This window comes from Lissotriton vulgaris, chromosome 8 (assembly GCF_964263255.1).
Source record: "Lissotriton vulgaris chromosome 8, aLisVul1.2, whole genome shotgun sequence".
Lineage (NCBI taxonomy): Eukaryota > Metazoa > Chordata > Amphibia > Caudata > Salamandridae > Lissotriton > Lissotriton vulgaris.
The window spans coordinates 345471352-345484810 of record NC_141696.1 but is presented as its reverse complement, the minus strand read 5'-3'; the positions used below and the strand labels follow the sequence as shown (position 1 = coordinate 345484810).

Here is a 13459-nt window from a genome sequence, read left to right as displayed (position 1 = left end):
GGACACAAGTGTTCCCAAGTCAACCACAGGGCAATTAGTGCTAAATTTACACACATTTACAAAATTATATTTGGAAACGCAATATGCAACCTCTCTTAAAAGGGCCTCAAGGATTATCACAGTGGAAATCCTCTACCACAAAAACTTTTCTCAAATAAGGGTCACCAATACCAAACTCTCTGCCTACTACAAAAATCTATACATGTTCATTTAACAAAATATCTGGCTATAGCCTGTAACACGTGCAATACCAAACCACCATTAGAGGCCTCTTGGCTTTTACATGTGTTTTTCACGTTTAATTGGGCCCGCTGTCTTTGCCATAACATTCTGGAATAAACGGCTCAAACCTATGGCATCTACATAATCTTTTCCAATGAACCAATCAAGTCCATAGTCTTTAGCAATCAAACAATCAATCAATCAGAGCATTTGTATAGCACGCTACTCACCCGGAGGGTCTCAAGGCGCTTGGGGGAGGGGGGTCCGCTACTGCTCGAACAGCCAGGTCTTGAGTTGCTTCCTGAAGGAGATGTGGTCTTGGGTCAGGCGCAGGTGGATGGGGAGGGAGTTCCACGTCTTGGCAGCCAGGTAAGAGAAGGATCTTCCTCCCGTTGTGGCTCTTCGGATGCGGGGGACGGCAGCGAGGGCGTGGCTGGTCGATTGTAGCTGGCGGGTGGGAGTGTAGAAGGTCAGGCGGTCATTGAGGTATCTGGGGCCTTGGTTGTGGAGAGCTTTGTGTGCGTGGGTGAGGAGTCGGAACGTGATTCTCTTGCTGACGGGGAGCCAGTGCAGGTTTCTCAGGTGTTCGGAGATGTGGCTGTGTCGGGGAATGTCCAGGATGAGGCGTGCTGAGGCGTTCTGAATGTGCTGGAGTCTTTTGTGTAGTTTGGCTGTGGTTCCGGCATAGAGGGAGTTGCCGTAGTCCAGTCGGCTGGTGACAAGGGCCTGGGTGACCGTCTTCCTGGTATCAGTGGGGATCCACCGGAAGATCTTAGGTAGCATGCGTAGGATGTTGAAGCACGACGAGGAGACGGCGTTGACTTGTCTGGTCATGGAGAAGGAGGAGTCCAGGATGAAGCCCAGGTTGCGTGCGTGGTCTGTAGGTTTGGGTGCGCTGCCCAGGGCAGGGGGCCACCAGGAGTCATCCCAGGCGGAGGGCGAGGATCCCAGGATGAGGACTTCCGTCTTATCTGAGTTCAGTTTCAGGCGGCTGTTCATCATCCACTCGGCTACGTCTTTCATTCCTTCGTGTAGGTTGGTTCTGGCGGTGGCGGGATCGTTGGTGAGGGAAAGGATCAGCTGGGTGTCGTCGGCGTAGGAGATGATGTTGAGGTTGTGTTGGCGTGCGATGGCCGCAAGGGGGATCATGTAGATGTTGAACAGCGTGGGGCTGAGTGATGATCCTTGTGGTACGCCGCAGATGACTTGAGTGGCCTCGGATCTGAACGGGGGAGGCAGACTCTCTGTGTTCTTCCGGCGAGGAAGGAGATGATCCACTGTTGTTGAGGCGCTGCACTAGGGTGCGGTGGCAGACCGTGTCGAACGCCGCGGAGAGGTCCAGGAGGATGAGGGCCGCTGTTTCCCGTTGTCGAGCAGGGCTCGGATGTCGTCGGTGGCTGCGATGAGGGCGGTCTCGGTGCTGTGGTTGGCCCGGAAGCCGGACTGCGAGTGGTCGAGGGATCCATTCGTCTCGAGGAAGGCGGCCAGCTGTCTGTTGATGGTCTTCTCGATGACTTTGGCAGGAAAAGGAAGGAGCGAGATGGGGCGGTAGTTTTTGAAGTCGGTGGGGTCCGCTGATGGTTTCTTCAGTAGAGCGCTGAGTTCGGCGTGCTTCCAGCTCTCTGGGAAGGTGGCGGTGTCGAAGGAGGCCTTCATGATGTCCCGTAGATGGGGCACGATGACGAAGTCGACCTTGTTAAAGACGTGGTGGGGGCAGGGGTTGGTTGGAGTTCCGGAGTGGATGGTGTTCATCGTGCGGATGGTGTCTTCGGTGTTGACCGGGGTCCAGGCACGGAGGGTGGTGGTGGGGGTACGTTGGTACGGTCGTAGGGTGCATCGGCTGTGTGCTGAAACTGTTGTGTATGTCTGCGATTTTGCTGTGGAAGAACGCGGCAAGCGAGTTGCAGAGGTCTTGCGAGGGAGTGATGTTGTTGTTTCCGGCGCTTTGGTTGGAGAGCTCTTTGATGATGTTGAAAAGTTCCTTGCTGTTGTGGGCGTTGTTGTCTAGTCGTTCCTTGAATGCGGTTTTCTTGGTGGTGTGGAACAGCTGGTGATGTTTTCGGGTGGTGAGCTTGAGGGTGGGTATGTTGTCTGTAGTTGGGTCTCTGCGCCAGGCTTTCTCGAGGTCCCGGCAGTTCTTCTTGGAGCTCTTGAGTTCGTCGGTGAACCAGGATGCTTTCTTGGTGCCGGGTATGGCGGGGGGGGTCTTCAGTGGAGCGAGGTCGTCTGCGCAGTTGCTGATCCACTTCGTGAGGTTGTTGGCAGCTTGGTTGGGGTTCACTGAGCTAGCGGGAGGGTTCTGGCTCAGGGATGTGGTGAGCTGGTCGGCTGTGATCTTGTTCCAGCTTCTGCGGGGGACCTGTTGCGGGTGGTGGTGGTGCGTGGTCTTGCTGAAGCTGAAGTGGATGCAGCTGTGGTCTGTCCAGTGGAGTCCGGAGGCGTGGCTGAAGGAGATGTCCTTGCTGGAGGAGAAGACGGGGTCAAGCGTGTGGCCGGCATAGTGGGTGGGAGTGTTCACCAATTGCTTGAGTTCGAGGTTGGCGAGGTTGTCCAGCAGGGTGGTGGTGTTGCGGTCGTTGTTGTTCTCCAGGTGGAAGTTAAGGTCCCTGAGGAGAATGTAGTCAGCGGAGGGGAGGGCGTGCGGGCTGATGAAATCTGCGATGTCTTTGCTGAATTCTGCGCGTGGTCCCGGGGGTCTGTAGATGAGGGTGCCTCTGAGGGTGGTCTTGGGGTCGGTGTGTATCTGGAAGTGCAGGTGTTCGGCGGCTGTGAGGGTGTTGTCGGAGTTGGTCGTGATGCGGATGGTGTTCTTGTGGACGATGGCGATGCCTCCTCCAGTCTGGTTGACGCGGTCTCTCCGGGTGATTTTGTATCCGTCCGGGATGGCGATGGCGATGTCGGGTGCTGAGGAGGCGTTCATCCAGGTTTCCGTGAGGAAGGCGACGTCTGGAGATGTGGTGTCGAGGAGGTTCTAGAGTTCCACGGCGTGCCTGTGGACGGAGCGGGTGTTGAGCAGGATGCATTTCAGGTGGTTGGTGCCGGTGCTCGTCTCGGCGGGCGCGGTGCAGGTCCGGATGCAGGAGAACTTGCAGGATTGGCAGGTGAAGATCCGTGGGTGCGTCCTGGGGTGGCTTGGTGGCAGCCGGGGATCCAGCCGGTGTTGAGTGCATTGAGGGTGGCGTAGTTGTAAGTCTGGCGGGTGGGCTGGCATCTTCGGGGGCCAGGGGGTCTGCGCTGGGCGCAATCCAGGCGCTTACGGGCGCAGGCGGGCTTGCCTTTGGCACGCCTTCGGCGCACAATCGGCGCGCCCGCTGCGCGTGGACGCTGCACGCACGCGCGGACTCTGCCATAAATGGAGAGTGGGGAGGGGGGGTGGGAGGAGGGAGGAGCATCTCGGAGGCGGGAGCGGGGCGGCGAATGGGGATCGGGGATAAGGAAGGGGGCGGGGCTGCAGGGGAGCAGCGGCGGGGGTCGGGAAAGGCAGGAAACGGTGGGAAGGAGAGCGGAGGTGGTGGCGAGGGGGAAGGCCTGAGGGTGGAGTCCCTGGAGGCAGCGGCGACAACAAGCAGGAAGCAGCGGTGGAGACCAGGCACACGGGGGTCGTGCGGTAGGTGGAGCGACCTGGAAGGGTCACAGCTCACTGCCGTGCGGTCCCAGCTATATGTGGTCAACTGGGAGGGAGGAGCAGCTGGGAGGCGGGAGCGGGGCATCGAATGGGGATCGGGGATGAGGAAGGGGGCGGGGCTGCAGGGGAGCAGCGGCGGGGGTCGGGAAAGGCAGGAAACGGCGGGAAGGAGAGCGGAGGTGGCGGCGAGGGGGAAGGCCTGAGGGCGGAGTCCCTGGAGGCAGTGGTGGCAACAAGCAGGAAGCAGCAGTGGAGACCAGGCACACGGGGGCCGTACGGTAGGTGGAGCGACCTGGAAGGGTCACAGCTCACTGCCGTGCGGTCCCAGCTATATGTGATCAACTGGGAGGGAGGAGCAGCTGGGAGGCGGGAGCGGGGCGGCGTATGGGGATCGGGGATGAGGAAGGGGGTGGGGCCACAGGGGACCAGCGGCGGGGGTCAGGAAAGGCAGGAAACGGAGGGAAGGAGAGCGGAGGTGGCGGCGAGGGGGAAGGCCTGAGGGCGGAGTCCCTGGAGGCAGCGGTGGCAATAAGCGGAAGCAGCGGTGGAGACCAGGCACACGGGGGTCGTGCGGTAGGTGGAGCGACCTGGAAGGGTCGACCTGAAAGGGTTGTACGCTTTCCCCATAGCCCTCTCAAACCTATTGTGCTGAGCATAAGCTGTTCAAGCAGGCAGCCATCAGACACAGTAAATTACAAATATGTACAAAAGCTGGCAACCAATTAGGGTGTGACATTGCAAAAATCCTATCCGAAGGGCTTGCCACAGGGGTATCCTGCATCAAAACCTTTGCCTACTATATTAATTGCAAGATTTAATCGAACAAAATTATTATCTACAGGCTTTTAAGCAGTCCACCCTTACCTGAGATCTGGATCCTAAGAGGTAGGGACTTCCTCTCGAGTAATCCAACAGTAATGCCAAGCACTCTTCCTCTTGGAACTACATTGCAGGAACTGTATTCATGTACTTCATCTATCATAATGCATCTGGGTGAACTGGAGCTTTTAGGTCAATCAATGATCTACCCCCACACCTTCTTTGGCAGTCCTTTTACAGCCCAAAGGAGTATGCACCATGTATGGTTTTCCCTGTAGAAAGGTACTTCAAAATTTGCCAGCAGGCATTCACATTTTAAGGACAGGTCATTTAAGACCTGTATTAAAGATGTATTCTACATAATCCAGAAACTGAGGCTTGTTGTTATTGAAAATGAGGAACCTGGGGTCACCCTCATCGACTCCCAGTGGCGTAAGAATAGCGCTTCGCGGTGTGGGGTGGGGAGCTCCAGGGAGCCCCTTCCGGCACCGTGCACAGGTGGGCCTGAGAGCTCCTGACTGGGTCCCGGGCGTGAGGGTCCCCCCTCCAAGGACTTAGCAGGGGTCCCTCACGTTTCGTTATGCCATATTTATTAGAGTGCTGACTTCATCGTCATGTAATGTGCAACTCTCCCCGCGATCACCAGGTCCCCTTTGTAAATCAGGGATCTGAACACTGAACTATATGCCCCGTTGGAGCAGATCAACACAGTGCAACGCTAAACAGAGCTGACTACATGCTTTTGCACAAATGTGTGTAGCGCAAAAAAGTTACAGCCTAATGTTGTGCACAGCTCTGAAAAGGTGAAATCCTCTTTTCCAAGAGGGAAATCCAATACGTTCAGCGAACAACCATTTTACTGCCAGCCACTATGACTTTGCAGGAAGAAGGTCTCTGCATGTGGCCTGCATGGCTGGTGGTTTAACATAGTGGAGGACACAACCCAAAGGCATTCGTGAGGATGGCACTTAACAGTGACCCATTTGCAGGGCTTCCCTAGATATGCGGGTACATTTAAGTTCCAGTTTTAAAGGGGAAATATAAGTTGGAGTTGATGCCATCTTGCCTGACGTGAGCACAATATCTCACTGATCCTGGCAGCATCTTAAGGGTCAGGATCAGTTTTGTGTGACTCGCAGTGCACTAGAGCCTCTTTGAAGGTGGGGTCCTGGGAAAGTACAAGCGTGTGTACAGCCATGGAGGAACATTTACCCCAGACTACGCCGTAGTGACCCGTATTTTTCCCAAGTGTGCAAATAGACGAGACTGCGCATTTGGTAACATGCTCAAATGTGACTTGTACAATTAAGTAATGTACGTGTTTGCTCAAGAAGTATTTGCGATCCAGAAAGAGACATCCTTGTTGATTTTCCCTTGACATGTGCAGTATTCATGTGTCTGTGCAGGAGATGGAAAAATAGTAAACCTATATGTTTTACAATGTACATGGCATTTTAAGGTCAACTGTGCACTTTCCCCAAAAAATGATGAAAGTGAAACTCACATAGATGCCTATGACTGTATCCCTGCTTTCATTACGTTTATTATGAAAGGGTTGGAACTGCATAGCAATTTTGTGCAATCTAGTTCAAAGCACATGAAACAGCATCAAACAGTCCTGACAAATGTCTGAAGATCACAGTAACTCGTAGTGGCGTTATTTGTTACAAATGCACTTTAAGGGCAATAGACAGTGCAATTTGCCTTCCTGATTCACGTTTTGCATTTCAACTGATGTGTGTATGTTCATACTTCAATCCTACCACCAGCTTCACTTTATCCTGCCCCCCCCCTCCCCTTCGCTCTACAGTACATCTTGATAAGCCATCAGGTGTATTCACTTCTCTTTGAAGGCCCCAAATTCCTTTCATGTGAAATGGTATATAACAAATTTGAAATCAATTTTGATGCACAAAACTATCTAATTCCCCCAATTACTTAGCAATTTCCAGACTTTTAAAATCAGAATGCTTGAAACTCCATCAAACACAGTAGTACTAAGACGAAATACTGTCCATACATATAAGCAAGTTGTCCTTCAGCACAATATGTAGGCATAAGATTTGCTACAAATTAAAGGTAGCATAAAAGTAAAATAAGGCATAAGTGCCCACAGAATGTGGCTTGAATTCATACTTGTGGAAATTAAAGCTGGTGGTCTAGTTATGTCATGTTGTGTTATGTGTTATGTCATGTTGTGTTATGTGTATGTGTAAAGTGCACTTTCACCTTGAGGAGATCCTGTCGCTAAATAGGTGTGTGTGCCTGGTGCTGCATAAGGTAGGTTGGTTAATTAAAACACCAGGTCTTGCAGAATTAAAGAAGAGAGCCACAGGCTCTGGTGTGCAATGTAAAGAACACCCATTCTCCTCATCTGGTCCTGATTATGCATGCCATGTGTACAAGTAGGAGTCTAGCGGAGAGGAGGAGTCTGGGTGGATGGTGGAAAAAGATGCAACTGTTCAGGTAGGTGGTACCTAAGTTGTGTATTCTCTTGAATGTGTGTGTGAGGAATTGGAAATGAGCATGCTTGTGTATTGGGGGGCAATGTAGCCCCCTGAGCTGGGGTGTGATCCGGGTTCTAAGTGGAGGGTGGAGAATGAGTCTGGCGTCTGACCTCTGGATGGTTTCTAGTCCTCTAGTGAGTTACTTGGTGATCCCAGAATAGAGGGTGTTTCTGTAGTCCAACTTGCTGGTGACTAGAGAGCCAGTCACTGTTTTTCTAGTGTTGCTTGAAAGCCATTTGAAGATCTTCCTCAACATTTTCAGGGTGTGGAAGCAGGATGCAGTGATGGTGTTGACTTGTGCGGTCATGTCCAGGTAGCTATTGATGATTATTCCGAGGATCTTGCTGTGGGTCCTGAGTTCGGATTGCCACCACTTGGAGTTCCATGCCGAGGAGTTCTTGCCAAAGATCTCTTCTTCTCTCTTGTCAGTGTTTAGCTTGAGACATCTTACTTTCATACAGTTATCAGCTTCGGTCATGCAGGCAGGGAATTTGTTTCTTGTGTTGGTGGTCTTATCTGAGAGGGAGTGTATTAGTTGCATGTTGTCTGTGTGATTAAGGATGTTGATGTTGTGTACGTGCTTGACATAGGCCAGAGGGTTCATTTTTGCATTGAAGACAGAGAGCCTGAGCATTGTGGGCTACTGAGAAGAGAAGTAAGGTGCCAGGTTGACAGATTGTGTTCAATCAGCAAGGAAGGGGCAGATCGAGCAGATAGCTGGTCCTTGGATGCCAATCCTGTGCAGTCGCCTGATTAGGATGGGGTGCAAGATTGTGTAAAATGATGCAGAGAGAGCCAGAAAATGAGGGCTGCCACTTCTCCTCTTTCAAGGATCATGTGGATATCATTTATGGTGGCAGTTAGTGCTGTTTCTGTACTGTGGTGGGGCCTGAATCTGTACTGTGTGGCATTGAGGACTTGGTAGTTGCTGAGGTGGTTGGTGAGGCATTGGATGATAAGTTTCTCTAAGACCTTTGCTGGGTATGATTGGAATGAGATAGATCTGCAGCTGGAAAGTGTGACTGGGTCAGCAGATGGTTTCTTGAGCAGGGGCATGATTGTGGCATGTTTCCACGTGTCCAAGAATGTGACTGTGTCATTCGAGGCATTGAGCATGGGTGTTAGTGCTGTGCTGATCATTGGACTCCTTTGGTGAAGGCGTGGTTGGGGCAATGATCAGATGGGGCCACTGAGTGGATGGTCTTAATGGTAGCAGTGATTTTGATGTGGGTGATGGTAGACCACTAGATCAGGGTTTGGTCTTACGATAGGAAGTTGAGTTGTGGCAGTGACGGGGTCCAGTTGATTGTCAAAGATGCTGTATATTGAGGGGAATTTGTTTCAGAAGAATTCAGAGAGCTTATTGCAGAGGTCATGTGAGAGGGTGATGATGCTAGAGGCGGCAGGAGGCAAGGTGAAAATCTTTGAAGATAGTGAAGATTTCCTTGTTGTTGTTAGTGGTGGGATTGATGCAATTTGCACGAGATATGCGCTTGTTGTATCATATATGCTGGTGGTAGTGTCTTAGGGCTAATTTGAAGATGTCTTCATTTATGCTTCTCTCCATTTGTGCTGTAGTCGCTTACAGTGGTATTTTGTAAGCCTGAGTTTCTCTGTGTACCAACTGGCCTGTGGTTGGGCTCATGCCATTGGGTTGCACCCGAGTGGAGCAAGGATATCGGCACATGCTGTGATCCAGGTGAAGAGGTTCTTGAAACCTTTCGGCAAGTTGCTGGTGTGCTTGGGCCAGCATGCAGAGAGAGAGGAATCCCATTCCTCTTCCGCAATGCTTTTCCTGCTGCAGTGGGCATTTTCTGTAGTGATAGATCTGTAGTGGAGCGGAATTGGTATGCAAAAACTGAGGAGAGTGTGGCCTATCCAGGTCATAGTAGCTGGTTCATCTACTGTAATGATGCTGAGAAGAAATCTGGGTCCAATACATGTCCGGGAGTGTGGGTGGGTGCGGTACCATGCCAGCTGAGGAAAAGGCAAGATTTTCTAGAAGGGCCATAGAGTTTGGGTCAGTGTGTTCTAGGAGAAAGTTTATGCCTCCAAGGAGGATGAAAGTGCTAGTGTTGTTGAGGGGTGCAAAAAAGTCTGTGATATTACTGTTGAAATTGGTGCGGGTCGTGGTGGGCTGAATATAAGGGTTCCCCCCAGGGAGAAGTGGGCATGAAACGCATCCTGAACTTAAGGTGTGGAGTGGTGTGGCTCACTGGTTAGAGGCAGCAGACCCGAGAGCAGAGGATGGCCCGGGACCAGGGTTCAATTCCCGATGCGGCAGGGTCATGGACCAGGGTCAGCGGGCTCGATAATTCTCATCTCGGTGCCTACTCTAACCAGGGATCACACTCAGCAACTCTGGGCATTAGCTTGCCTCATCTCCACAAAGGCCCCCCACATACGCCGAGGATGCCTGGTTTCACCTTGCAGATACCCAGTAGGGACCATCTCACAGGGAAAGCCAGGACGGGTTCCCCAGCGGTCTACTGTGCAGAGATACTCCTTCGGGAGTCGATTCTAGCGCATTACAAACCCACAATTAATTAATTAATTAAGGTGTCCATGTAGGTGATGCAGCTGATATTATTTGTGAATATAATGGCAACTCCACCTCCAGGCCTGTACTCACAGTCTTGCCCGGTGATCTTGTAGCTGGCAGGGAGGGCTGCATTGAGGTCTAATTCAGAGGTTGTGTTTAGCCTTATTTCCATGAGAAAGAGCAGGTGTGGAGCGCAGTCATGCAGCAGGTATTATATCTCCATGGCGTGTTTGATGAGTGAGAGAGGGTTGAGTAACATGTATGAGAGTGGCATGTTGTATGGGTGGTGGTTGGTGTGTGAGCATGAGTGGAAGGCTGGTTTGTGTGACTGTGAGGGAGTGGGGTGCTGTTGTCGTGGTAGTGGTGGATCATGAGTGTGGGAGAGTACATAGTTCTTGTATGGACAAGCATGGCAGGGTTTCAGTGGGTAGGGCGAAAATCAGAGTTACTGACACTGGGGGCAGTCCAGATGCAGATGGACACCGACAAGTTTGCTTTTGGTTCCATTTTGGCAAGTCAACAGTACTCTCACTGCATGCATCAGTCGCATGTCCGCATTGCACCCGTCCTTAAGTATGTCCTCGGAGGGGGAGGAGTGCAGGGTGCCGTGGGTGAAAAACCAGTGATGTCACTTTCTGTGCTGGTGGATGATCGGAAATCGAGTGATATCACTTTTTGCACTGAAGGGTGATGAGAAATTAAGTCCTCTCGCTCAGTTTCTTTTAAAGATGGTTTTGGCAGGGCAACTAGTGATGTCTATCGAAAATACTTCATTGATTTGTTGTAGTACATTTGTTTTTTCCCCTTGTGGGACCTCCCTGATTTTGCTTGGTTAAAGGATGTGAGTTAGATTGTCATCGCTCCCTTCCCATGGATTTTGTTTAGAATTTTAACAATTTGCCTCATTCGATTTTTGTACTTTGCACCATTTACACAACCTATGATGTGCGAAGAAATCACTTTCCTGAAAGTTGATTTACAAAGCTGACACTTTCGTGACTTTTCCTATATTTTTTTTATAAGATAGTCGAGGCAACTGGGACAATGTAATTTTCGCGATATCCGAATTGCCTTGTCTTTTGTGTTGCTAAATTTGTGTACTGTGTTTGCTCCCTTCAGTTAAGAGGAGAAAAAATCCAGTTGTTTTAGTAAGCCAAAAGAATAATTGAGTTTTAATTCAAATGGGTAGCATACACCAAGATGCCTCGTGATGGCCACACAGATCCCACTGGCCATCCACCAAGCCAGATAAAAATTATTCTGAGGTGGATCTCTTCACATTCAGAGCTGCTCACTCTGAAAAGCCCTTCCTACACATTAAAGACTTAAATTTGTCTTCCTAAAGGGCCTCAGGATCCTAAAGAGCCATTGCTCCAGAGCTGCTGATGACCATGAAGTGAAATAGTCAGACAGAGTCCTCGGATGTCTGCTCTCACAGCCAGATTCCTCAGCACCCAGCGCTGTCTGATATGCGCAACATATTCATGGAATACTCTCCTTTATCATCAAGGCTATAGTATCTCAACTGTCCACAAGGTTCCAGAGCATCCCAACTTTATATGGACCGTAGTATGTGCCTCCACGCCCTTCCGCCTTTATTCTGCTCTTTTACAACTTAAGTACTGGTTTAACCCAATGCATTAAGCAATAGAGGATTTCACCTAGGGCCCCTGTTACAAAGAAATGTCCTCAAATCAATGAGAATTTGTGTTAATGACTGAGAGGAGTCGGGGCGATCTGCCAATTTGCAAAGATAATAAATATCCCCATTGCCTGAGATCCCATCCATACCCAGCCAAGCGACTCTGGATATATATATATATATATATATATATATATATATATATATATATATATATATATATATATATATATATATATATATATATATATATATATATATATATATATATATATTATATATATATATATATATATATATTCTATGCCCTATATCAGGGGTCTCCAAACAGGTCCTGGAGGGCCGGATCCATGCCAGATTTTTAAAATAACTACATGTATCTCAATGGGGATACCTAAAAAATCTGGCATGGATCCGGCCCTCCAGGACCGGTTTGGAGACCCCTGCCCTATATAAATCAATTCTAGAAAGTTCTGGATTCAACAATGCTAGTCTTCAGCACTTTAGCACTGCAGCCCTCCTCATCATCATCATCCAATAAAAGAGCTGCTTTCTTGTAATTTGTTGGCACCTAATGTGGTGCCCAAAGTTTACAGATTTACTTCATCTTATGAATGCACCGGACCTGCTTTCTAGTGAAAATACAATCAAGCTGGCGTTAACCCTGACTGCAGTCTTTGGGACATAGGCACCTACCTATTGGGAAATGAACTGACGGTGCGAAGCTATTTTACATAAGATAAGTAACATTCTGCAGAGAGGAATCCGTTTTGCATTTATTAACCTAGATCAACTATGAACCAGACCCCTAATGTGAAATGCGCTTGACATTTTTGAACATTTCTGAGCCAAAACCTCCTTCACATTTTAAGTGACATCTACATAAGACAAGTTCATTCGACAAAAACGACAACACCGCTCCCATTTTGTTTAAGCACATGAATTCTACTTTTAGGGCGACTCCGGCAAAAAAAAATCCTGAGGTGTGCATGCATTTACCAAAAGCTGAAATGAGTACAAATTAAAAAGCAAGTGTACACATTAGTTAAATATGGTAGTTTCATTTTGTCTTAATAGTGGCACTTACCCTGGTAGTAAAAGTCCTTCCGCCAACCCTATCCCGAGCCTCCAGCACTACTACATTCAGCCCAGACTCCACCAGCAATTTAGCCGCAGAAAGACCTGAAAAGGAAAAAAAGCGTACGTTACCTACAAATGAAAAAGGCTCTCTGTGGCTTCCTGAAATGCTCTGACAGCGTTCAGATTAGAGGAACACGGACAGTATCCCGTATTGTTTCCTGTTTCAGGGTAAGTGATTTAATGGGATGGGTCTCTGGAGCCCTGATTACAAGTGGGCTGGATAGGTGTCAGGTATTTACCACACTTGATAAATACAATTACCCCAGGGTCAGGTATATAGCACAAGTGCCAAACAGTGACAGCTGCTCCCGATACGACGTGGTAGGGGGCAGCGGGGGGAATACAAATACAAAACAAAGCCAGTGAATTACCACTTACCTGACGCTGTGTCCACTGGCTTGTCTTCTCCCAATTCTTGACTGATGCACACTGCCTAGGCTCCCAGATGCGAATCCTGACACTGCTCTCATTCTGGGAATGCTATTACTCAGCATGAGAAAAGCGCTGGGATTGGTCTGAACGGCCTGTTTTACCATTCAGACAGGACCTGGGAGCCTGTGTGCTCTCCGCCTGGCTGTGCAACACAGCTCGGGTTGGAGAAATGCTATGTGTGCACATTGGTTTGGCTGTCCTTAGATGGCCGGCCAAACTGACATGCGCACTTAACAGTGCCCACAACTCCTCCTCCCTGAAGCCCAGGATGGCCGCCCGACCTGTGATTATTTTATTATCATTTTATTTTTCACTGTTGACTCTGCCATAGCAGAGGAGCCACCCGGGTGCCACATACCACCTAATCCACGTTTACCACATCAAAATGAGGAATACTATGGACTCAGGGCCTTGATTATAAGTTTGGTGGTGCAGGAGCCATTCTTTGGTGTTCTCATGGTGGTGCCTATGAAATAGGCACCACAATGGGAATGTCAAAGGCAGTACCTGCACGGCATGAACTGGTGCAG

General features: G+C 49.7%; 1 protein-coding gene across 1 annotated transcript in view; it reads right to left on the bottom strand.

Moving 5' to 3' along the window:
• The window catches only part of LOC147697030 (amine oxidase [flavin-containing]-like), a 335947-nt gene that overhangs the window by 193598 nt on the left and 128890 nt on the right, over positions 1 to 13459 (bottom strand). Inside the window, exon 2 of the mRNA XM_086934107.1 lies at positions 12445 to 12539. Coding sequence (XP_086790233.1) covers positions 12445 to 12539 — 95 coding nt within the window. The remainder of the gene's footprint in view (positions 1 to 12444; positions 12540 to 13459) is intronic.